Raw genomic sequence first — 25,986 nt, forward strand, 5'->3', positions numbered from 1 at the left:
TGGGGTCAGCTCCCCCCGCTCCCACCTGTGGAGGCCTGGGGCCCCAGGCTGCTCTGCTCCCCTGGCTCCCACGCAGCTGGGGCCGGGTCTCTCCACTTAGCAATGAGTGCAGTGTCGGGCCTGGCTGCAATCTTCAGGACAGTGGGGGCAGGATGAGGCTGGGGCAGAGCAGGGGTAGGAAGTGTTAGGCCTGAATAAAGATGTAGCACAAAAACCAGTTATGCCAATCTGACTGAAGTCAGCATGTTTCATAAAGCCCTGGGAAAAAGTGAGATAAGAAAGGGAGGTGCATTCCTCAAGTTACCAGCTGCGTTAACTCCTGTCTTCCAGTATCTGGTGCTTGGCAATTATGCTGATAAGAAAGTTGCTGGGGCATCACAACTTGCTTACATTATAAAGAAAGACAGATGTGCTTTGTTATTAAGGTTTGTTACTAACCAAAGGGGGGTGGGATATGGGTTGTGTGAAGTGAATAATTTATGACGTAATAAAACTGTCTATATAGGCTAGTACTAAGCTGTAAAGGCTGCTGGTTCTCTTCGGATACGAGCAGTTCTTTACTGACACGTGCACTTGTCAATAAAGAGCTTTTGTTTTGGACCTTGCTGGTGTTGCCTGTCTCTCTGCGGTCAGACAACGAACTTTGCTGTTGGGGTTCGAGTCCCCGACAGAAGAAGTGGGGCTGGGGCGGAGCACAGGCAGGGGCCTGGGGAAGAGCCGGAGTAGGAGCTGGAGCAGCACACAGCTGCACAGGGCACCAGGAAATTTGGTGCCCTGAATTTCCTAGTTCTCTACGCAGCTGCATGCTTTGCGTATGGGTAAGGATGGCCCTGTCTAGGACCCTGGGAAGTGGGAGGTTCCTAGAGCTTGGGCTTCAGTCTGAGCCTAAAGATCTACACTGCAATTAAACAGCCCTTTTGCCCGAGCCCCCTGAGCCTGAGTCAGTTGGCATGGGCCAGCTGTGGGTGCTAATTGCAGTGTAGACGTGCCCTTTGACTCCAGTAGGAGCTGAGGGTGTTTAGCACCTTTAAGGCTGGGGCACCATTGGCCAGATTTTCATAACAGCTCAGAACCCAGCAATCATCCTTCTTTTCAGTGTGGGAGGGGGAGGGAATTCTCCTTTGTTCTTGTGCTGTACTGAGAACTGTGTTGCAATTGCAAGCTGTCACTGTAAGAGTGGGGGGTTTCCCAGTGCTATTTGCAGGATAGAGGGCTCTGTAGCAAAGCATGTGAGCAGAATCAGGGCTTGTCTACTGGAACAGTTAGGTCATGGCAGGCTGGGGTGCAAATCTGCCTCAAACACTAACTGTCTATGTGAACCTTACCACATGCACTAACGATTCCATACTGTGCTTTGATCTGCCCCACTTTGAAACAGGAACGGATCAAAGTGCACCAGGGAACTTTTAGTGCAGTGCAGCAGGGTGCACATAGCCAGTTAAGGCACAGCAAGCTAGTGCGAGGTGGATTTACACCCCAGCCTGCTGTGCACTCTCTGTGCCTTCAGACAAGCTGACATAAAGCAAGGTGGGGTGAGTTAGACTCATAGACTCATAGACTTTAAGATCAGAAGGGACCATTATGATCATCTAGTCTGACCTCCTGCACAATGCAGGCCACAGAATCTCACCCACCCACCCCTCTAACAAACTCCTACCCTATGTCTGATATCAGAGGGGTAGCCGTGTTAGTCTGGTTCTGTAGAAGCAGCAAAGAATCCTGTGGCACCTTATAGACTAACAGATGTTTTGCAGCATGAGCTTTCGTGGCTTGCATCCGAAGAAGTGGGTATTCACCCACGAAAGCTCATGCTGCAAAACATCTGTTAGTCTATAAGGTGCCACAGGATTCTTTGCTGCTTCTACCCTATGTCTGAGTTATTGAAGTCCTCAAATCGTGGTTTGAAGACCTCAAGCTGCAGAGAATCCTCCAGCAAGTGACCCATGCCCCATGATGCAGAGGAAGGTGAAAAACCTCCAGGGCCTCTGCAAATCTGCCCTGGAGGAAAATTCCTTCCCGACCCCACATATAGCGATCAGCTAAACTCTGAGCATGTGGGCAAGACTCACTTGCCAGCACCCAGGAAAGAATTCTCTGTAGTAACTCAGATCCCATCCCATCTAACATCCCATCACAGACCACTGGGCATACCTACCTGCTGATCAAAGATCAATTGCCAAAATTAGGCTATCCCATCATACCATCCCTTCCATAAACTTATCAAGCTTAGTCTTAAATCCAGATATGTCTTTTGCCCCCACTACTCCCCTTGGAAGGCTGTTCCAGAACTTCACTCCTCTAATAGTTAGAAACCTTCGTCTAATTTCAAGTCTAAACTTCCTAGTGTCCAGTTTATATCCATTTGTTCTTATGTCCACATTGGTACTAAGCTTAAATAATTCTTCTCCCTCCCTAATATTAATCCCTCTGATATATTTATAAAGAGCAAGCATATTCCCCTCATCCTTCTTTTGGTTAGGCTAAACAAACCAAGCTCTTTGAGTCTCCTTTCATAAGATAGGTTTTCCATTCCTCGGATCATCCTAGTAGCCTGTCTCTGAACCTGTTCCAGTTTGAATTCATCCTTCTTAAACATGGGAGACCAGAACTGCACACAGTATTCCAGATGAGGTCTCACCAGTGCCTTGTATAACGGTACTAACACCTCCTTATCTTTGCTGGAAATACCTTGCCTGATGCATCCTAAAACTGCATTAGCTTTTTTAATGGCCGTATCACAGTGGCGGCTCATAGTCATCCTGTGATCAGCCAATACTCAGAAGTCCTTCTCCTCCTCTGTTACTTCCAACTGATGTGTCCCCAATTTATAACCAAGATTCTTATTATTAATCCCTAAATGCATGACCTTGTACTTTTCACTATTAAATTTCATCCTACTACTATTACTCCAGTTTACAAGGTCATCCAGATCTTCCTATATGATATCCCGGTCCTTCTCTGGATTAGCAATACCTCCCAGCTTTGTGTCATCCGCAAACTTTATTAGCACATTCCCGCTTTTTGTGCCAAGGTCAGTAATAAAAAGGTTAAATAAGATTGGTCCCAAAACTGATCCCTGAAGAACTCCACTAGTAACCTCCTTCCAGCCTGACAGTTCACCCTTCAGTACGACCCGTTGTAGTCTCCCCTTTAACCAGTTTCTTATCCACCTTTCAATTTTCATATTGATCCCCATCTTTTCCAATTTAACTAATAATTTCCCATGTGGAACCGTGTCAAATGCCTTACTGAAATCGAGGTAAATTAGATCCAATGCATTTCCTTTGTCTAAATAATCTCTTACCTTCTGAAAGAACATCAGGTTGGTTTGGCACGATCAACCTTTTGTAAAATCATGTTGTAATTTATCCCAATTACCATTGACCTCAATGTCCTTAATTACCTTCTCCTTCAAAAATTTTTCCAAGACCTTACATACTACCGATGTCAAACTGAGGCCTGGTCCACATTAGGACTTTAATTCGAATTTAGCAGCGTTAATTCGAATTAACCGTGCACCCGTCCACACCACGAAGCTATTTAATTCTACATAGAGGGCTCTTTAGTTTGACTCTGTACTCCTCCCCGACGAGGGGAGTAGCGCTAAATTCGACATGGCTATGTCGAATTAGGCTAGGTGTGGATGCAAATCGACCTTAGTAGCTCCGGGAGCTATCCCACACTGCACCACTCTGTTGACGCTCTGGACAGCAGTCCGAGCTTGGATGCTCTGACCAGCCACACAGGAAAAGCCCCGTGGAAATTTGAATTCCTTTTCCTGTCTGGCCAGTTTGAATCTCATTTCCTGTGTGGACGTCGTGGCGAGCTCAGCAGCACTGGCAGCGATGCAGAGCTCTCCAGCAGAGGTGTCCATGCAATCTCAGACTAGAAAGAGGGCCCCAGCATGGACTGACCAGGAAGTCTTGGATCTGATCACTGTGTGGGGTGAGGAGTCTGTGCTTTCGGAGCTGCGCTCCAACAAACGGAATGCAAAGACCTACGAGAAGGTCTCCAAAGCCATGGCACTCAGAGGATACAGCCGGGATACAACGCAGTGCCTCGTGAAAGTCAAGGAGCTGAGACAAGGCTACCAAAAAATCAGAGCGGCAAACGGACGCTCCGGAGCCCACCCCCAGACATGCCGGTTCTACGAGGCACTGCATGCCATTCTCGGTGGGTCTGCCACCACTGCCCCACCAGTGTGCGTGGACTCTGAGGATGGGATACTGTCGACGGACTGTTCCTCGGAGATGTTCGCGGACGGGGAAGATGAGGAGGACGAGGCAGTTGACAGCGCTTACAACGCTGATTTCCCCGACAGCCAGGATCTCTTCATCACCCTCACTGAGATCCCCTACCAACCCTTCCCAGCCGTTACCCTGGACCCTGAATCAGGGGAAGGATCAGTCGGTAAGTGCTTTAAACATGTAAACATTTATTTCTAACAGAACAGGAATATTAACTATGCGAAAAGAAGGTCAATATATATGGGGATGGAACGGAAATCCTCTTGGGAGATTTCCGAGAAGCTCTCCTGCAGGTAATCGAAAAGCCTCCGCATGAGGTTCCTGGGGAGAGCTGCCTTATTGGGTGCTCCGTGGTAGCACACTTTTCCGCGCCAGGCTCTCATCAGGTACTCCGGGAGCATTGCCTCCACGAGCATGGCCGCATAGGCCCCTGGTTTGTGCTGGCTTTCACGCAGCCAGTGAAATAGCACTCTCTATCTGCCTCAGTGACCCTCCTCAGGGTGATCTCGCTCGGAGACTCCTGCATTTAATTACAGTAATTTGTGTACTATTAGTATTGGGAGTGCTTCACTGTTCCTTTGCATAACAATCAGCATCACTTTACAGCCACGTGGTGGAGGCTGCAGAGTGGCATCATACAGGGATCTTTCCCAGGGAAAGACGCGAAGGGGTGCAACAGGGGCAGAGTTTATGCTTTCAGGATTGCCTGTAGCAAGAGGACAGTGGTATACATTGACTTTTAAGCAGCCAAAAGTTTTTGGCTTACCATGCCTGGCTGCTCCACGGATTCTGCTGTCCTGCCCCGCTTGTCTGATCTGCAGTGCAATCCCCCAGGCAATGAAAGCGAATTCCGAAAATTCGAACTTTCCCTGAGTGAGTGCTGTGCATGGTCTTGTTCACAGAGACTGACTAGACTATGTTTCTTCTTTGCAGAAATGTATCTTTATAAGGAAGTCAATCCCTTTTTCCCATCACAAACAGCTGCACCTGTATCCCGACCTGCTCCAGCATGCCCCTCACAGAGGCTGGCGCAGATTAGGCGGCGCAAGAAAAAGACACAGGACGAGATGTTCGCAGAACTTATGGGCTGCTCCCGAGCCGAGGCGGCCCAGTAGAGCCAGTGGAGGGAGAACCTCTCTCAGCAGCAGCACTCACACAGCGAATGGGAGGACAGATGGCGTCTGGAGGACCAGCAGGCGACTCAAACGCTGATTGGACTAATGAGGGAGCAAACGGACATGCTCAGGTGCCTTGTGGATGTTCTGCAGGACCGCAGGCAGGAGGACGACAGAGCCCCCCTGCACTGTATCTGCAACCGCCCTCCCCCACCACAAAGTCCAATACCCCCCTCACCCAAAATAACAAGAAGGAGGTGCGCCAGGGGCCGTGAAAACTGTCACTCCATCCCAGCAGAGTGCTCAAGTACCAAAAAGCTCTCATTCCCTAAATTTTGAGAAGTCCTTCCCTTCCTGGATCACCCAAGCCCAAATCCCAGTTTCGTTCCCTCACTGTGTAGTTGATTATTAAAAATAGTTTGCTGTTCATTACTGTTTCCATCATGTTTCTTTACAGAAGACTTTGTGTGAAGGGTGGTGAGGGGTTTGGTAATTGCATAGGACGGTCACCATTACCTGGGTACAGACACGGGGGCAGGATCTACAGCAGGTCACACACACAGTGCAGTCACTAGGCACCCTGATCAGTCTGAGAGGTGTTTTTCATGTTCTGTGCATAGGCGGCAGGTGCCCTGCTCCAGCTATATTTGGAGCTGGGTCTCTCCCCCGGCCATGCCTGGATCGGGCCCTGGCCCCCAAGGGTCTCCCCCCACCCCACCGCGCTGCGTACCTGCCTGACAGTAGAGCGGCTCCCTGCAGAAATGCTGTCTGGTGCCCCAGGGTCCTAGTGCCTGCCATACACAAATGGCAAGGCAGGCTGCCCTTACCCTGCCCTTCCACCATAGCCCTGAGCCTCTCCAATGCCCCAAACCCTCAGCCCCAGCCACAGCCCTCATCCCCCTACACCTCCTCCCCCTTCCCACACACCCCTCACCCTTTCCTGCACCCCTCACCCCTTCCTTCACACCCACCTGGGCTCTTCTAATTGCACGGGTGTCTGGCTGAGCGTAATCAGCAGCCAGGCGATTTGCCTCAACCTCCCATCCCACCATAAAGGTCTCCCCCTTGCTCTCACAGAGATTGTGGAGCACACAGCAAGCTGCAATAACAATGGGGATATTGGTTTCGCTGAGATCCGAGTGAGTCAGTAAGCTTCGCCATCTCCCCTTGAGACATCCGAAAGCACACTCCACCACCATTCTGCACTTGCTCAGCCGGTAGTTGAAGAGCTCCTTGTCAGTGTCCAAGGCGCCTGTATAGGGCTTCTTGAACCAGGGCATTAGCGGGTAGGCTGGGTCTCTGAGGATCACTGTAGGCATCTCCACATCCCCAACAGTTATTTTGTGGTCCGGGAAGAAACTACCTTCCTGCAGGCGTCTAAACAGACCAGAGTTCCTGAAAACACGCGCGTCATGAACCTTGCCCGGCCACCCGACGTTGATGTTGGTAAAGTGTCCCCTATGGTCCACCAGTGCTTGCAGCACCATTGAAAAGTAGCTCTTTCGGTTAATATACTGGCTGGCCTGGTGGGCTGGTCCCAGGATAGGGATGTGAGTCCCATCTATAGCCCCACCGCAGTTTGGGAATCCCATCGCGGCGAAGCCATCTATGACGACCTGGACGTTTCCCAGGGTCACTACCTTTGAGAGCAGTAGCTCAACGACTGCGTGGTTCGGTACTGACTGGTAGCTGTCTGGTGTTGCAAGTTTCCAGAGGGCTATGGCCACTCGCTTCTGCACACTCAGTGCTGCTCGCATGCAGGTGTCCTTGCGCTTCAGGGCAGGGGACAGCAAGTCACACAGTTCAAGGAAAGTGCCCTTACGCATCCTGAAGTTTCGCAGCCACTGTGATTCATCCCAGACCTGCAGCACTATGCGGTCCCACCAGTCCGTGCTTGTTTCCCGGGCCCAGAATTGCCGTCCCATAGCATGAACATGACCCATTGCCACCATGATCTCCATGGCGCGGCGTACCGTGCTTTCTGAGAGGTCTGTGCCACTCTGAGACTTCATGTCCTCACCGTGCTGCTGGAGCCTCCTCGCCCGATTTCTCAGCATTTTACTGTTGAAGAGGTGTACGATAAGGTGCGAGGAGTTGACAACGGCCATAAGTGCAGCGATGATCACAGCGGGCTCCATGATCGCAGTGGAGTGCTGTGGCGTCCGCGCTGTCACTAACAGGAAAAGTGCGCGAACTGATTTCCCGCCGGCGGGAGTGACGGTTGAATGCTGACAGTTACCTAAGACCACCCTCGACACAGTTTTCCCCCCAGCATGCATTGGGGGGAAATCCCAGAATTCCAATGGGGAGTGCGGGAACTGTGGGATAGCTTCCCACAGTGCACCGCTTCCAATTTCGACGCTTGCCCCGTTAGTGTGGACTCACAAAGTCGAATTAGTGTCCTTACTGTGGACACACAAATTCGACTTTGTAAGGTCGATTCTACAAATTCGACTTAAGTTGATTCGAACTACTCTTGTAGTGTAGACATACCCTAACAGGCCTATAGTTACTCGGATCACTTTTTTTTCCCTTTCTTAAAAATAGGAACTATGTTAGCAATTCTCCAGTCGTACAGTACAACCCCTGAGTTTACTGATTCATTAAAAATTCTTGCTAATGGGCTTGCAATTTCATGTGCCAGTTCCTTTAATATTCTTGGATGAAGATTATCTGGGCCCTCCGATTTTGTCCCATTAAGCTGTTCGAGTTTGGCTTCTACCTCGGATGTGGTCATATCTACCTCCATATCCTCATTCCCATTTGTCATCCTTCCATTATCCCTAAGCTCCTCATTAGCCTTATTAAAGACTGAGGCAAAGTATTTATTTAGATAATGGGCCATGCCTAGGTTATCCTTAACCTCCATTCCATCCTCAGTGTTTAGCGGTCCCACTTCTTCTTTCTTTGTTTTCTTCTTATTTATATGGCTATAGAACCTTTTACTATCGGTTTTAATTCCCTTTGCAAGGTCCAACTCTAAATGGCTTTTAGCCTTTCTCACTTCATCCCTACATGTTCTGACCTCAATAAGGTAGCTTTCCTTGCTAATCCTGCCCATTTTCCACTCCCTGTAGGCTTTCTGCTTTTTCTTAATCACCTCTCTGAGATGCTTGCTCATCCAGCTTGGTCTACAACTCCTGCCTATGTTTTTTTTCCCCTTTTTTGGGATGCAGGCTTCTGCTAGTTTCTGCAGCTTTGACTTGAAGTAATTCCAGGCCTCCTCCACCTTTAGATCCACAAGTTCTTCAGTCCAATCCACTTCCCTAACTAATTTCCTTAATTCTTTAAAGTTAGCCCTTTTGAAATAAAAAACCCTAGTCCCAGATCTATTTTTGTTTATCCTTCCATCTAGTTTGAACTAAATTAGCTCATGATCACTCGAACCAAGGTTGTCCCCTATGACCATTTCTTCTATAAGGTCCTCACTACTCACCAAAACCAAATCTAAAATGGCATCCCTTCTTGTTGGTTCTTCAACTGCTTGGTGAAGAAATCCATCAGCTATCACATCCAGAAAAATCTGAGCCCTATTATTGTTACTAGCACTTGTCCTCCAGGCTATATCTGGGAAGTTAAAGTCTCCCATGATCACACAATTCCCATTAGTGTTTACTACATTAAAAACATTAAAGAGGTCTCTATCCATCTCCAAATCAGATCCTGGTGGTCTGTAGCACACCCCAAGCACTATCTCAGGGGAGGCTCTAGTAGCTTTCTTTCCTAGTGTGATTTTTGCCCAGACAGACTCTGTCTTATTCATTCTATCACTTCTTATTTCTTTACAGTCTACCTTATCATTGACATACAATGCTACTCCACCACTTTTGCCCGCTGCCTTAGGGAGCAGCTCCCTCTCCTGTTTTAAGGTTTCTTGTGTGTTAAGGCTCTGGATTTTAAGACATAAAGTTGTGTTACGCTGCAGCCTTCCAGCAGGAGTATTTATGTTTGTGTCTAACTGCTCTGTGTGCTGTGACCATCACAATTCTCAGTGGGGGTGGGGGAGAGAATTCTCCTTTGTTCTCAGTGAGAGCTGTTGGGTGCTGAGTATTTATGAAAATCTGACTAATGAAGTTATTTTTCCTAAACAGCAGAAGAGAGCCCTGGATATGGTCCGAGTATTGCTACTTAGATTATATCTGAAAATACCAGAACAAAAGTTGAGGCCCAAAATTGGCTGAAACAAAATCTTACCTAGGAGCATCTTAATTTTTAGAAAAAAAGGTTGTGATTTTATGTATTATTATCTACCAAATAACTTGGTTAATACTGAATGAATATTTCCTCACTGTAATAGTACGAATGTTGTATTTGTAAAGCACTATTCATCTGAGGTCTCATAGTGCTTCACTGATGGTTAGTCTATGATATGCCCAGTATTACCTAATTGTTCACAGCACACAGAGAGAGAGTTGAAACCCCACATAAACTCTCTTCCCAAAAGGCTGCAATGTAGCACTGCTTTATTTCTAAGAACCCAGAATTCTAACATGCCACAGACAAATACAGAGAGAGAAAAAGCAGGCTGCTCCCTAAGGCAGAGAGGCAGAATGAAACCCACTCTGCTCTAGGCTGGCTCTTTGCAGACTGACTGCAGAGGACCGAAATGCACACTCTCAAAAGAGCCCTTTAGCCTGCAAGCAGGACCAGGAATCCCCTCAGGATTTCAAGTGTCAGCTTGTAATTTGAACACAGTTTTCAATATACACCACTTAGCAAAGGGCCCTCTAGCCAGCCATTGCTCCAAGGCCCAGGGAAGAGGACTCTGGAGGAATTTTTACTCTGAATCTATAGGCTCAAGTTTTGTTTTTATTAAAATCCTGCTGTGACGGGTTGAATCACAGAAACCCCCTTGGGGCTGCCAACTGATGTGCCAAGTCTACTTCTGCTCCTGCTTTCCTGCCCTATCAGCTTAGGACTTCACTGCCCTGCCTGGTTTGAGCCAGACCTGCTGGTCTGTTGTAAACTCAAACCCAGATCTGAATCACATTCCCTAACAGCTGTGGGCTTAACCTGAAAGCAGCTAACAGCAGCGTTCTTGTCTTTAACACTCAGATGCCCAACTCCCAGTGGGGTCTAAACCCAAATAAATCCGTTTTACCCTGCATAAAGCTTATACAGGATACTTATAAACTCATAAATTGTTCACCCTCTATAACACTGATAGAGAGATATGCACAGCTGTTTGCTCCCCCAGGTATTAACACATACTCTTGGTTAATCAATAAGTAAAAAGTGATTTTATTAAATACAGAAAGTAGGATCTAAGTGATTTCAAGTAGTAACAGACAGAACGAAGTGAGTTACCAAGCAAAATAAAATAAAACATGCCAGTCTGTCTAATACAGTAAAAAACTGAATACAGATAAGATCCTCACCAGTTCCAGAATGCTCCCTATTACAGACTAATCTCCTTTTAGCCTGGGTCCAGCAATCGCTCACACCCCTTGCAGTCTCTGTCCTTTGTTCCAGTTTCTTTCAGGTAACTTTGAGGGGGAGAGGCTCCCTCTTTAGCTAGCTGAAGACAAAATGGAGAGGTCTCCCACAGGCTTAAATACACTTTCTCTTGTGGGTGGAGACCCCCTCCTCTCTCCTATGCAACATCCAGCTATAAAATGGAGACCTGGTCAAGTCACATATCCATGCATGACTGAGTTTCTTACCAGCCAAGCCATATTCCTGGGAAGGCCCAGATGTGGATTGGTGTCTCCAAGGCCTGGTCTACACTATGAGTTTATTTCAAATTTAGCAGCATTAAACTGAATTAACGCTGCACCTGTCCACACAAGAAGCTCTTTATTTCAATATAAAGGGCTCTTAATATCGATATCTGTACTCCTCCCCGATGAGGGGAGTAGCGCTGAAATCGGTATTGCCATTTTGGATTAGGGATAGTGTGGCTGCAATTCGACAGTATTGGCCTCTGGGAGTTATCCCACAGTGCACCATTGTGACCGCTCTGGACAGCAATCTGAACTCGGATGCACTGGCCAGGTAGACAGGAAAAGCCCCGCAAACTTTTGAATTTCATTTCCTGTTTGCCCAGCGTGGAGCGCCGATCAGCACAGGTGACCATGCAGTCCCAGAATCAGAAAAGAGCTCCAGCATGGACCGTACGGGAGATACTGAATCTGATCTCTGTATGGGGAGATGAATCTGTTCTATCAGAACTCCGTTCCAAAAGACCAAATGCCAAAACATTTGAAAAAATCTCCAAGGCTATGATGGACAGAGGCCACAACAGGGACTCGACACAGTGCTGTGTGAAACTTAAGGAGCTGAGACAAGCGTACCGGAAAGCCAAAGAATGAAATGGACACTTACGGAGGGAGGGACAACTGATGACTGTAGCTATCCCACAGTTCCTGCAGTCTCTGAAAACTATTTGAATTCTTGGCTCAGTTCCCAAAGCTTGAAGGGTCAAAAACATTGTCGCAGGTGGTTCAGAGTATATGTCGTCAGGCCCCGCCCCACTCCGTCTGTGAAAGCAAAGGGCGAAAAAATCGTTTCTCGCCTTTTTTCAATGTCACTGTATGTCTACTGGATGCTGCTGGCAGACACGGTGCTGCAGCGCTATACAGCAGCATCCTGTTCCTTTCCCTTCTGGATAGTAGATGGTGCAGTATGGTTGATATCCATCATCGTCTTCCTGTGAGTGCTCCTGGTTGGCCTTGGTAAAAATGGGAATGACTCCCAGTCATTCTCTTCTTTAAGTTTTGTCTCTTGGAGATTCACTCCTGCCTGGAATATCATAGCAGCTGCAGGCTGCTGTCCCCTTTAATCTCTGCTTGCAGAGGCAATAAAGTTAGTGTTGTTTCTTATTCCTGCATTGGGGGGAGGGGTAGCTCAGTAGTTTGAGCATTGACCTGCTAAACCCAGGGTTGTGAGTTCAATCCTTCAGGGGGGCCACTTAGGGATCTGGGGCAAAAATTGGTCCTGCTAGTGAAGGCAGGGGGCTGGACTCAATGACCTTTCAAGGTCCCTTCCAGTTCTAGGAGATTGGTATATCTCCAATTATTATTATTCTTTATTACTTCATCACACAAATGGGGGGATAACTGCCACGGTAGCCCAGGAAGGGTGGAGTAGGAGGGAAGCAATGGGTGGGGTTGTTGTAGAAGCACCCCCTAGAAGGGCTTGCAGCTCATTATTTCTGCAGGATGTCTGAGGCTTTGACCCAGAGCAGCTGTTTGCCGCTCTGGTTCTTCAGTAAGCTTGCCTGATATTCTAGGCAGGACTGACTCTCCCTTTAGACAAAACTTAAAGAAGAAAATGACTGGGAGTCATTCCCATTTTTGTCCCTGCACCCCCAGCCAATCCATGACAGCAGCAGACAGTACAGTATGACTGGTAACCCTCATTATCAACTTGCAAGGCAGCAGACAGTCCAGTAGGGCTGGTAATCATCTGTGCTAACTTGCAAAGGCAAGGGGATGCTGCTGTGTAGCACTGCAGTACAGTGTCTGTTAGCAACATCCAGTAGACATATGGTGACAGTGAAAAAAGGCTGAACAGGCTGAGAATTCCAGTGGGCAGGGGAGACTGCAGGAACTATGGGATAGCTATGGGATAACTACCCACAGTGCAACGCTCTGGAAATCGACGCTAGCCTCAGTACATGGACGCACACCACCGAATTAATGTGCTTAGTGTGGCCGCGTGCACTTGACTTTATACAATCTGTTTCCAAAAACTGGTTTCTGTAAAATCAGAATAATCCTGTAATGTAGACATACCCTAAATTCATTGTTGGCTTAAGTGTTTCTTGATTGGGCACTTAGAATAGTCTGTAGTCAACTGCTTCACTACAGCCTACTTAGAATCAAACAAGTATGCAGCCAATATTCATAACTTCAAATACAAAAATGATACATGCATACAAATAGGATTAATAGATTCAATAGATCATAACCTTTACAGAGATACATGGCATATGTAGCATAAAACACATTCTAGTTATGTTATGTTATATATATAACATAACATATATATATATATATATATACACACACATACATAAGTATATTTCTATAAAGCTTAATGGGGGGCACCAATTGTCACACCTGCATTAACATATTTTGGGCCGGACTCTCTTGTGAAGCTGAACCCCAATCTGCAGCCTTGGGATCACTTAGAGCAACCTAGGGACTTCTTGAGCTTATGCCAGTGGCGATAGGTGTAGCATAATGGAGCTGCCCCTTGCCCCCTCCCTATCCCCAGCATGCCCCCTCTCATTAATTAACCATATTCAGTAACCAGGCTAAAGCCTGGGCTTCCACAAGCTTAATAATAAAGCACAGAGCAGCCACATCTCCTTGTGTATTTCCCTGTGAGAGTCTTGTAACTAGTCCCAGTGTCACCACTGGCACAGTGTCCTGCCTTCATTCTGCACATGTTTGCTCCCAAGTCAATGGCACTTTCTCTTGCAGAGCTGTTTTTCCCACAAGTCAATCCCTGGACAGTGGCTCTGGGTCTGATCCTGCCTCTCCTGGCTGTTCTCACTGCCCTGGCCAGTTACTGCTTCTGGAGGCAGCACAGAGCAAAAGGTGATGTAATGAGAGGGGGTGGGGGGAACACGGTGAGAGACAGACAGAGATTTAAAAACCAAACAAAAAGTAAAGAGACAGGGATTAAGGGGCTTTGATTCAGTGTTTGGAGGAGTTTCAGGCAGTGGGAGCTGGGCTGAGGGTGAAGAGGGAGCTGAAGAAATTATGATCATGTTTGAACCAAGGCTATGGCTACACTTACGGTTTGCAGCGCTGGTAGTTTGCAGCGCTGGTCATCCAGCTGTGCAGGGCCAGCGCTGCAGTGTGGCCACACTGACAGCTACCAGCGCTGCAGTGTGGCCACATTGGCAGCATTTCCAGCGCTGTACTGAGAGGTGCATTGTGGGCAGCTATCCCACAGAGCACCTCATCCCGTTTTGGCGCCGTTTTGGCGCTGAGTATTGTGGGAAGGGGAAGGAAGTGTGTGGGTCATTCCGCTTCCTGTTCCAACGCCCCGCGGTGCATCGCTTCACTTCCCAGCAGTCACACTTTCGCCGTCCACGTTTCTTGCCATTTGTGAGTGGAGCACGCTGTGAAATGGAGCCTGAGCTGCTGAGGAATTTGCTGCTGACTGTCGCCAGCACATCACGTTTGGCAGTTGAGCTATTCCTTCAGCTCCAAAGTGACAGTGAGGATTCCGATGATGATATGGATTTGCCTAAAGCGGGTGACATGAAATTGCTTGTGGCGGTAACAGAAATGCTCAGCACCGTGGAACGCCGCTTTTGGGCTCGTGAGACAAGCAGTGAGTGGTGGGATCACATTGTCATGGAAGTCTGGGATGACGAGCAGTGGCTGCAGAACTTTCGTATGAGAAAAGCCACTTTCATGGGACTGTGTGCTGAGCTCGCCCCCACCCTGCGGCGCAAGGACACAAGATTGAGAGCTGCCCTGACGGTGGAAAAGCGGGTGGCTATTGCAATGTGGAAGCTGGCAACTCCAGACAGCTACCGGTCGGTCGGGAACCAGTTTGGGGTGGGAAAGTCGACCGTTGGAATCGTGTTGATGCAAGTTTGCAGGGCCATTAATCGCATCCTGCTGAGGAGAACCGTGACTGTGGGGAACGTGCAGGACATTGTGGATGGCTTTTCAGAAATGGGTTTCCCTAACTGTGGAGGGGCAATAGATGGGACGCATATTCCTATTCTGGCACCACCCCACCTAGCCTACGAGTACATTAATAGCAAGGGGTATTTCTCTATGGTTCTCCAGGCGCTTGTGGATCACCGTGGGCGTTTCATTGATATTTACACAGGCTGGCCTGGAAAAGTGCATGATGCACGCATCTTTCGGAACAGTGGCCTGTTCAGGAAGATGCAGGAAGGTACATTTTTCCCAGACCGAAAGATCACAGTAAGGGACATTGAAATGCCCATTGTGATCCTTGGGGACCCCGCTTACCCATTAATGCCTTGGCTCATGAAACCATATACAGGGAAGCTGAACAGGAGCCAGGACCGTTTCAACTTCAGGCTGAGCCGATGCCGAATGACTGTGGAGTGTGCTTTTGGCCGTTTAAAAGCTCGCTGGAGATGTCTGTATGGGAAGGTAGACTTGGGGGAAAGCAGCATCCCTGCGGTTATATCCGCGTGCTGTACCCTCCATAATATTTGTGAAGGGAAGGGTGAAGCATTCAGCCAGGCATGGACCAACGAGGTGCAAGTCCTGGAGGCTGAATTTGCACAGCCAGACAGCAGGGCTACTAGAGACGCCCACCACAGGGCAACAAGGATTAGGGATGCCTTGAGGGAGAAATTTGAGGCTGAAAGCCAACAGTAATGTTTTTTTGCCTTGACCAGGAGTGACGTGCACTGGTTACAGTGCTTTTAAGTGCCTGTGTTTTCCTTGATGTTTGTTACCTGTGTTTTCATTGGGGTTTGTTATCTTTCACTTTATGCAATAATAAAAACTGATTCATAATCAAAGAAATCATTTATTTAAAAAAAAGGAAGTACACGGGCAGGGGGGTTGGTTGTTGAACTGTACAGTCATAGTTTTTCATATGTACTGCCAGGAGTGCTGTGCACCTCAGGCTTGTACTGTTGCATGGTGATGGGGGTTGAGTGCAGAGGGTAAGGGTCGTAGTTCTCTGGGCTCATAGGTGACCGTACAGGTGTCGGGGGCAGCTGGTGATGGTGTAGGTAAGAACCTGGATGCTGGGGAACGGGACTTGGAGCTGACATTGGTGCATAGGGGAAAGAGGTTTGGGAGGGTGGGGGTTTGGCACGGTAGTGCTCTGCCTGCATTGCTACCATTGACTGCATACAGTCTGTTTGCGCAATGAGGTTTATAAGCTGCCTCGTGGTTTTCTTCAGCATCAACGCCTTTCTCCTGCTTTCTGTTTGCCTCCAGTGATGCATCTTTTCTCTCCATTCCTGCGCATTTTTATTCTCTGTTGCACACTGGTTCATAACTGCCTTCAACAGTTCTTCTTTGCTCTTGTTCGGTTTCCTCCTCAGGTTTTGCAGCTTTCTTTCAGTCACTGATAAGACTGGCCCAGGACTACTCAAGGTCACTGTAAAAATGCAGCAAATGATACATTTTAAGAGAGCTTCCATTGTGTATAATCTGAAGTTATTTTAAAGTCTCACAAGCATTCCTCACACATTTCAGCAACTGCTAGAGAATTCACAGCCTCCCAGAAATGGTAATGGTAATTAACCCTGGGGTTTCCTTCCGCGGTGTGCTCGAGCAGGGTGCTGCTGCTTTGTTAAATGCAGCACCTCCATCTCCCTCAGGAATTAACCCCGGGGTTTCCTTCCACGGTGTGCTCGAGCAGGGTGCTGCTGCTTTGCTAAACGCAGCACCTCCATCTCCCTCAGGAATTAACCCTGGGGTTTCCTTCCACGGTGTGCTCGAGCAGGGTGCCGCTGCTTTGTTAAACGCAGCACCTCCATCTCCCTCAGGAATTAACCCTGGGGTTTCCTTCCGCGGTGTGCTCGAGCAGGGTGCTGCTGCTTTGTTAAACGCAGCACCTCCATCTCCCTCAGGAATTAACCCCAGGGTTTCCTTCCACGGTGTGCTCGAGCAGGGTGCTGCTGCTTTGCTAAACGCAGCACCTCCATCTCCCTCAGGAATTAACCCTGGGGTTTCCTTCCGCGGTGTGCTCGAGCAGGGTGCTGCTGCTTTGTTAAACGCAGCACCTCCATCTCCCTCAGGAATTAACCCTGGGGTTTCCTTCCGTGTGCTCGAGCAGGGTGCTGCTGCTTTGTTAAACGCAGCACCTCCATCTCCCTCAGGAATTAACCCTGGGGTTTCCTTCCACGGTGTGCTCGAGCAGGGTGCTGCTGCTTTGTTAAACGCAGCACCTCCATCTCCCTCAGGAATTAACCCCGGGGTTTCCTTCCACGGTGTGCTCGAGCAGGGTGCTGCTGCTTTGTTAAACGCAGCACCTCCATCTCCCTCAGGAATTAACCCTGGGGTTTCGTTCAGCGGTGTGCTCGAGCAGCGTGCTGCTGCTTTGTTAAACGCAGCACCTCCATCTCCCTCAGGAATTAACCCTGGGGTTTCCTTCCGCGGTGTGCTTGAGCAGGGTGCTGCTGCTTTGTTAAACGCAGCACCTCCATCTCCCTCAGGAATTAACCCCGGGGTTTCCTTCCACGGTGTGCTCGAGCAGGGTGCTGCTGCTTTGTTAAACGCAGCACCTCCATCTCACTCAGGAATTAACCCCGGGGTTTCCTTCCACGGTGTGCTCGAGCAGGGTGCTGCTGCTTTGTTAAACGCAGCACCTCCATCTCCCTCAGGAATTAACCCTGGGGTTTCTTCCATGTGTGCTCGAGCAGGGTGCTGCTGCTTTGTTAAACGCAGCACCTCCATCTCCCTCAGGAATTAACCCTGGGGTTTCCTTCTGCAGTGTGCTCGAGCAGGGTGCTTCTTGCTTCATGGCTAGGCTGCCTGTTTCGGGGCTTTGTTAACCCTGGGGTTCCTGGGGTTCCTGCCTGCCGCGCTATGCAGTTGGGGAAACCAGCACTGAAACACTCCCTCCATTTCCCACAGGAGTTAATACTGGAAGATATCTCCCTTCTGCGGGTTACCAAAGAAGCAAGGGAGGGTCTCCTACAACAATGCGGATTCCGCCCGGGTCCTTATGCAGCGTGCCTCTGTGCAAGCATGGTTCCCCCACCCCTCCTGGAACAGTGGCGCGGACGCGTTAGCCTGAATGGGACAGGGACCACAATGGCTCTCCCTTTAAACTTGGTCACGCGAATTGCCTATGCTCTTGCAGAAACTTTTGAAGAGATTACAGAGGCAGATTACTGCGACGTGATAGACCACATCAATGGGATATTCCATGTCTAGGCATGCAGGCATGCAGCCATACCATCCCCCCTCCTCTCCCAAAACCTTTGCATTGCAATAAAAGCTGCTTACCTGGGACCTGCTCCTGTGATTCTTCTGCACCAAGTTCCAGGGGCTGCGACTGGCTAGCTTCCTCCTGGCTTGAGAAGAGCTCCTGACTGCATGCCTCCTGGGACTCCGGGGTGTCTTCCCCCACCACAGTAGCCTCACTGTCTGCCTCCCCCTCCCCCTCCTCTACCGGCTCTGAACTGTCCATCGTGGTCCTTGGATTTACAGAGGGGTCACCCCCATAAATCGCATCCAGCTCCTTGTAAAACCGGCAGGTCGTGGGGGCACTGCCGGATCTGCGGTTTCCCTCGCGTGCTTTGCAATAGGCACTCCGCAGCTCCTTTACTTTTACCCTGCACTGCACCGCGTCACGCTCATGGCCCCTTTCCATCATGGCTCTCGATACCTGGGCAAAGGTATCATAATTCTTACGGCTAGAGCGCAGCTGTGCCTGCACAGATTCCTCCCCCCAAACACTGATGAGGTCCATCAGCTCGCCATTGCTCCATGCTGGGGCTCGTTTGCCACGTGGAGGCATGGTCACCTGTAAAGATTCACTGATTGCATTCCATACCTGGCTGAGCAAACAGGAAGGGGATTTTTAAAATTCCCGGGGCATTTAAAGGGCGGGTCACCTGAGGCCAGGGAAGTAGAGTCTGACCTGATGAGCAGAGTGGCTGAACAGGCATTCTGGGATACATCCTTATACCCTGGAGGCCAATCACAGCGCTGGTGTGTGGCCACACTTGATGACCAGCGCTGCAGCACCAGCGCTGGAATCCTTATTCCCCATGCCGAGAGGGGTGTTCGGCCAGCGCTGCAGCCAGGGAGTTGCAGCGCTGGAAGTGCCTTGCAGATGTGGCCACTTACTAATTGCAGTGCTGGTGGAGGCTTTCCAGCGCTGCAAATCGCCAGTGTAGCCATACCCCAAGAATTGTTAAGTGGTTTCAGCCCTTCACATCTCACTCTGGGATCCTGACCAAATGTGTGAGTCCGAACTGTTCCCTGGGGAGCCACATGGCTCAGTTTGAAACACCTGTATGGGGCTCAGTGAGCTGTGCTGAGAGCTGCTGACGAGAAAAACAGAACGCAAAATAGAAGAGGGGTTTATTAGGGCCCAGTTCTGCCCTGTGCTTGTGAGTAGGAGCTGTGGATGGGCAAAGCAGCGTCTGTGCAAATGGAAAGGTTAGTACTTACCTATGCTCGGATTTGCTCTGCCTGCAGAACTGCCCTTCAGTGATCTATGTATTTATAGAGATTCTGGAATTTTCACAACTGCCTAAGGGGTCTGAATGCTCAACTTTTGTTTAAATTAATGGATGCTGAGTGTGCAAACTCCCAAGGCAGCTGTGAAAGTCCCACCCAGAGGGTTTTCTCAACTGAAGGGCTGTGAACAGTACATAGAAATGTACCAGTGTTGGAAGGATTGGGAAGGGGAAATGTCTGTTCCAATGATTTCCCAGTGGGGACGGAAGCAGGTAATTGAGAGAAGCAGAAAGGAGCTTTGTACTTGTGAAAGTTGGAACTGGATGCTGCACTTTTAGAACTGTCACCTTCAGCACCAGGTATAAACTGGTTTAGTTAGTGGTTTTTGTTAACAGATACGTTATGTGGGTTGAGTGCACGTTTAGGTACAGGGATATACTCGTTTTGAGCTGCCCTGGTGAGCTGTGGCTCGGATGCTGTAATAACACAAACACACTCAGGACTTGCACAGCTGGTTTGAGACACTGCTCACACTGGGCACAAGATGGTCTCGCTCAGGCAGTTCTCAGCAGTGACTGTCAGACATGACACTACCTCCATTTCCTGCAGTGTTGGTACCTCAGGGCTGATGCACCAAGGGGACAAGCTCCCAGTGGGAAAGAGCTGATTTTAGAGGTGACGCCTGTAGGGGCCCATCCACACCCCCATCCTTGGCTCCTGCTGACCTGAGCACCCAGCTAAAGAAAGGTCTCTCCACCCTGTTTTCTTAGCTGGGACCCTCCCCATCTACCCAGGCCCAGGGGGAGCTGTTCCCATGTATCACTAAGACCAGGGGACAGGCACCTGCCACAGGGTCAGGAGTTGGCCTTGAATGTAGCAAATCAGACCCTGTCACTTTCCTAGCCCAGGTCAGTGCCCCATTCCCATTGCTCACTTCCATCCTCCATCCCCCCAGTCAGGAGCTTGGGCGGGGGGAGGGGAAGGGGGGAGAGAGCTGGGGCTGTTCAGGGGATGGGCCAGAGGGGAGCAGACAAGGAACTGGACACAAAAACAGACCTTCTCCCCCGCACTGCCACCCTCAGTAGCAGATTAGACAGGAGTGTGACAGGGCCCAGGCAGTGGGGATGCTGGCTGCAGGGATGTTGAGACAGATCTGTCTGTGTGTCCTGTGTATCCTGTATGTCTGTCTGCCCCGCTTTCATAGTTACAGCACAATTACGTTAATAGCAGGAACTGCGCTTTAAACGTGATGGTGAAATCTCACCTCTCACCCTTTTCTTCCTCTAGAGACTCTGCAGTTGGATAAGAAGAGCGAGAAAGGTCAGTGTCTGGGCCCATCACATTACCTGTCAGTAGAGTTATCCCCATAAACACAACAGGGTGAAATCTTGCCGGCTATTATTAATTAATCATTGGAACAATTTACTGAGGGTCATGGGTGGCGGGTGGAGCCCCCTTTGGGAAGCTAGCCCCCAGCTCCACCTCTTCCATCTGGGCCCCCCCTCAGCCGGAGCCCCGAGACCCCCTTCCCCCCTTGGCTGGAGGAGCCCCAGGCCAGCTGAAGCCCCGAGCCCTCCCGCCTCCCACCTGCCCAGAGCTGCCCTGGGTCAGCTGCAGCTGTGCTGTGCCTCCCCTCCCCAGACCTCAAGCTGCCTAGGGAAAACCATCTCTCAGGTCTGGAAGACACTTTTGCTATGCCCCATGCAAGTTCCAGGGCAGCTGAGGAGGTGGTATGTGCTACTCATCTTCCTGGGTTCCACAGTAATCTCCAGTCCAGGGAAATTACTGATGAACCCAGGAAGCTGAATAGCACATACCATCTCCTCTGCTGCCCCGGAACCTGTATTGAACATAATAAATCAAAAACTTCCCCCCAAAACCGGGGATCTGGTGGCTGTGGCAGTGGCAGGGGAGGCTGAGCCTCTCCTAGCCTATTATACCCGCCACCCATGCCAAGGGTCATGGTGGATTCTCTAGCACTGGCAATTTGAATCAAGATTGGATGTTTTTCTAAATGATCTGCTGTAGGGAATTATTGTGAGGAAACCCATGGGCCTGTGGGGAAACCCACGGGCTTGTGTTATGCAGGGGTTAGACCAGGTGATCACAATGGTCCCTTCTGGCCTTGGAATCTGTGAATTGATGAATCACCTCTCACCCTTTTCTCTCTCTAGAGATCCTGCTGTCTGAACGGGAAGGAGAGAAAGGTCAGTGTCTGGGCCAGTTACAATATTAACTCTATCCCCATGAACATGACAAGGGGAAGTCTCACCTCTTCCTCTTTTCTCCCTCTAGAGGCTCTGCGATCTGAGATGGAGAGACAGAAAGGTCAGTGTCCAGAACAGTTACATTAGCTGTGGGGTTACCATTATAAACACAACAGAGGGAATCTCATGTCTCTCCCTCTTTTCCCCTCTAGAGGCCCTGCAATCTGAGATGGAGAGACAGAAAGGTCAGTGTCTGGGACCAATGGGATCTGATGGGCTGAAGATTTCAGGTCATCTCATTCGAATCAGCTCAGTCAAACCAACTTAACTCAATTGAAAGACCCATTTACTGCCAGTGGAGTCACAGTTTAACACCTTGAGCTCAATTTTAGCAGGTGGAGTTACAGCCTGTTTGAATGAGTGATGGGGAACATCTCCATGTCCGCACCAGGGCCCAAGCTGTCAGCTCAGGGGCTGCTCACACTGACACAAAGAGGCTCTGAAGGGGAAAGGATCATTTGATCTAATAAACCCCATGGGAATTACAGAAATGGCACCTTGAGCCCAGGGCCCTGAATACACTGTCCCAGCTCGGTCAGTCTCATTGTTGGAGACTGTGGGTACATGTACAGTGCAAAAAACCACCCATGCCCACAAGTCTCAAAGACTGGATCAGCTGACTGGAGCTCGCGCTGCAGGGCTAAATCTAGCAGTGTAGCCGTTCCTGCTTGGAGACCTCCCCCTTCCCTCCTCAGTGGGTGTCAGACAGGGCCGGCTCCAGGCACCAGTCCAGCAAGCAGGTGCTTGGGGTGGCCCCTGGAAGGGGGCGGCACGTCCAGCTCTTTGGCGGCAATTCGGCAGCGGGTCCCTCAGTCCGTGTCAGAGGGAAGGACCTACCGCTGAATTGCCGCCGAAGAATGAAGCGACGGCGGTAGAGTTCCTGATCGTGGCTTTTTTTTTTTTTTTGCTTGGGGGGCGGCAAAACTATGGAGCCGGCCCTGGTGTCAGAGCCCAGGTCCCAGCCTGAGTGGGAACGTCTGTACTGTGTGAGCCCCACAAGCCTGGCTCTGAGACCAACTGCCACAGGGGTGTGTGTGTGTGTGTGTGTGTGTGTGTGTGTGTGTGTGTGTGTGTGTGTGTGTGTGTGTGTGTGTGTGTGTGTGTGTGTGTGTGTGGACAAACCTACAGAGACTTGTCCAGTATTTAACAGGATCCCTAACCTGGGAACCCCCTGTGTTCTGGCCTTTCCATGCCCATGTAATGTAGGAGGGGCAGGATTTCACCCTCAGTGACCATGTACACCCACAACCTCAGCTTCAGCCTACAGCGGCTCCGCACAATAACCACACAGGTCTGGTCAATGCAGAGCAGTGTGTGGGGGGGGTCTATATTAAATGAAACTGATTTTTAATGGCATGCGAAGGTGGTTTTTTTTTTTTAATTTTTCCCCTTATAAAGTTACTATGGGGCAGAGTTAAGGTTGCTTAGGTGCCTTAGCTGCATTTCTACACCATGGCATGTTTGGATTTCTTTTAAATTGAACCTTAGTTTTGTATTTCCTGAGTTTATAATGCTTGGTTTGGGGATAATTACAAGATCCCTATCATGTGCTTTACCCTTAAATTACAAGTATGTCCTCTCCACCTTAACCCCATGCTAATCATAGACTCGTAGGACTGGAAGGGACCTCGGGAGGCCAGTCAGGCCAATCTTCTGCACTCCTGGCAAGACTAAGTATTATCTAGACCATCTCTGGCAGGTGTTCATCTAACCTGCTCCCATGGTGGAGATTCCACAAGCTCCCTCAGTTTTATCTCAGAATCGCATTATGGCACCGATCTACAAAGAGCCTTAGGCACCTGAACTCCAGCTACAATTCCCGTTTTAGGCACCGTGATCCACAACCCCCCGCTTGGCTGACACCTACCCCTGTAGGCACCTAAATTCACTCAGGACATAAATCTCTGTGTAAGTTCTCACACAGTCTAAGCTTCTGCCTCACTCTAGACGTTTGGGCATCTATCTCCCACCTGGGCCTTGAGCTACAGAGACTTGGTGGGATAACTCACATGATTGGAGTACTGTCATGGATGGATATAAACTGTTCAGGAAGGATAGGCAGGGCAGAAAAGGTGGGGGAGTTGCGTTGTATGTAAGAGAGCAGTATGACTGCTCAGAGCTCCAATATGAAACTGCAGAAAAACCTGAGAGTCTCTGGATTAAATTTAGAAGTATGAACAACAAGGGTAATGTCGTGGTGGGAGTCTGCTACAGACCACCAGACCAGGGGGATGAGGTGGACGAGGCTTTCTTCCAGCAACTAACAGAAGTTGCTAGATCACAGGCCCTGGTTCTCATGGGTGACTTTAATCACCCCGATATCTGCTGGGAGAGCAATACAGTGGTGCACAGACAATCCAGGAAGTTTCTGGAAAGTGTAGGGGACAATTTCCTGGTGCAAGTGCTGGAGGAATGAACTAGGGGAAAAGCTCTTCTTGACCTGCTGCTCACAAACAGGGAAGAAATAGTAGAGGAAGCAATAGTGGATGGGAACCTGGGAGGCAGTGACTATGAGATGGTCGAGTTCAGGATCCTGACACAAGGAAGAAAGGAGAGCAGTAGAACAGAGACCCTGGACTTCAGAAAAGCAGACTTCGACTCCCTCAGGGAACTGATGGGCAAGGTCCCCTGGGAGAATAACATTACGGGGAAAGGAGTCGAGGAAAGCTGGCTGTATTTTAAAGAATCCTTATTGAGGTTGCAGGAACAAACCATCCCGATGTGTAGGAAGAAAAGTAAATATGGCAGGCGACCAGCTTGGCTTAACAGTGAAATCCTTGCTCATCTTAAACACAAAAAAACAGCTTACAAGAAGTGGAAGATTGGACAAATAACCAGGGAGGAGTATAAAAGTATTGCTCAGGCATTCAGGAGTGAAATTAGGAAGGCCAAATCACACTTGGAGTTGCAGCTAGCCGGAGATGTTAGGAGTAACAAGAAGGGTTTCTTCAGGTATGTTAGCAACAAGAAGAAAGTCAAGGAAAGTGTGGGCCCCTTGCTGAATGAGGGAGGGAATCTAGTGACAGAGGATGTGGAGAAAGCTAGTGTACTCAATGCTTTTTTTGCCTCTGTCTTCACAGACAAGGTCAGCTCCCAGACAGCTGCACTCTGCAGCACGGTATGGGGAGGAGGTGACCAGCTCTCTGTGGAGAAAGAAGTAGTTCGGGACTATTTAGAAAAACTGGACGAGCACAAGTCCATGGGGCCGGATGCACTGCATCCGAGGGTGCTAAAGGAGTTAGCCGATGAGATTGCAGAGCCATTGGCCATCATCTTTGAAAAATCATGGCGATCGGGGGAGGTCCCGGATGACTGGAAAAAAGCTAATGTAGTGCCCATCTTTAAAAAAGGGAAGAAGGAAGATCCAGGGAACTACAGGCCAGTCAGTCTCACCTCAGTCCCTGGAAAAATCATGGAACAGATCCTCAGGGAATCAATTCTGAACCACTTAAAGGAGGGGAAAGTAATCAGGAACAGTCAGCATGGATTCACCAAGGGCAAGTCATGCCTGACTAACCTAATTGCCTTCTATGATGAGATAACCGGCTCTGTGGATGAGGGGAAAGCAGTGGATGTGCTATTTCTGGACTTTAGCAAAGCTTTTGATACAGTCTCCCACAGTATTCTTGCCAGCAAGTTAAAGAAGTATGGGCTGGATGAATGGACAGTAAGGTGGATAGAAAACTGGCTAGATGGTCGGGCTCAACGGGTAGTGATCAATGGTTCCATGTCTAGTTGGCAGCCGGTATCAAGTGGAGTGCCCCAAGGGTCGGTGCTGGGGCCGGTTTTGTTCAGTATCTTCATTAATGATCTGGAGGATGGTGTGGACTGCACCCTTAGCAAGTTTGCAGATGACACTAAACTGGGAGGAGTGGTTGATACGCTGGAGGGTAGGGATAAGATACTGAGGGACCTAGACAAATTAGATGATTGGGCCAAAAGAAATATGATGAGATTCAACAAGGACAAGTGCAGAGTCCTGCACTTAGGACGGAAGAATCCCATGCACTGCTACAGACTAGGGACCGAATGGCTGGGCAGCAATTCTGCAGAAAAGGACCTAGGGGTTACGGTGGTTGAAAAGCTGAATATGAGTCAACAGTGTGCCCTTGTTGCCAAGAAGGCTAATGGCATTTTGGGTTGTATAAGTAGGGGGCATTTCCAGCAGATTGAGGGATGTGATCATTCCCCTCTATTCAGCACTGGTGAGGCCTCATTTGGAGTACTGTGTCCAGTTTTGGGCCCCACACTACAAGAA

General features: G+C 49.3%; 1 protein-coding gene across 1 annotated transcript in view; it reads left to right on the forward strand.

The window, feature by feature from the left end:
- LOC120394600 (butyrophilin subfamily 1 member A1-like) overlaps positions 1 to 25,986 on the forward strand; it is a 79,394-nt gene that overhangs the window by 34,946 nt on the left and 18,462 nt on the right. Inside the window, exons 4-7 of the mRNA XM_039518827.1 lie at positions 13,792 to 13,908; positions 20,749 to 20,781; positions 21,636 to 21,668; positions 21,881 to 21,913. Coding sequence (XP_039374761.1) covers positions 13,792 to 13,908; positions 20,749 to 20,781; positions 21,636 to 21,668; positions 21,881 to 21,913 — 216 coding nt within the window. The remainder of the gene's footprint in view (positions 1 to 13,791; positions 13,909 to 20,748; positions 20,782 to 21,635; positions 21,669 to 21,880; positions 21,914 to 25,986) is intronic.

Source organism: Mauremys reevesii, unplaced genomic scaffold, assembly GCF_016161935.1.
Source record: "Mauremys reevesii isolate NIE-2019 unplaced genomic scaffold, ASM1616193v1 Contig7, whole genome shotgun sequence".
In the NCBI taxonomy this organism is placed as follows: domain Eukaryota; kingdom Metazoa; phylum Chordata; order Testudines; family Geoemydidae; genus Mauremys; species Mauremys reevesii.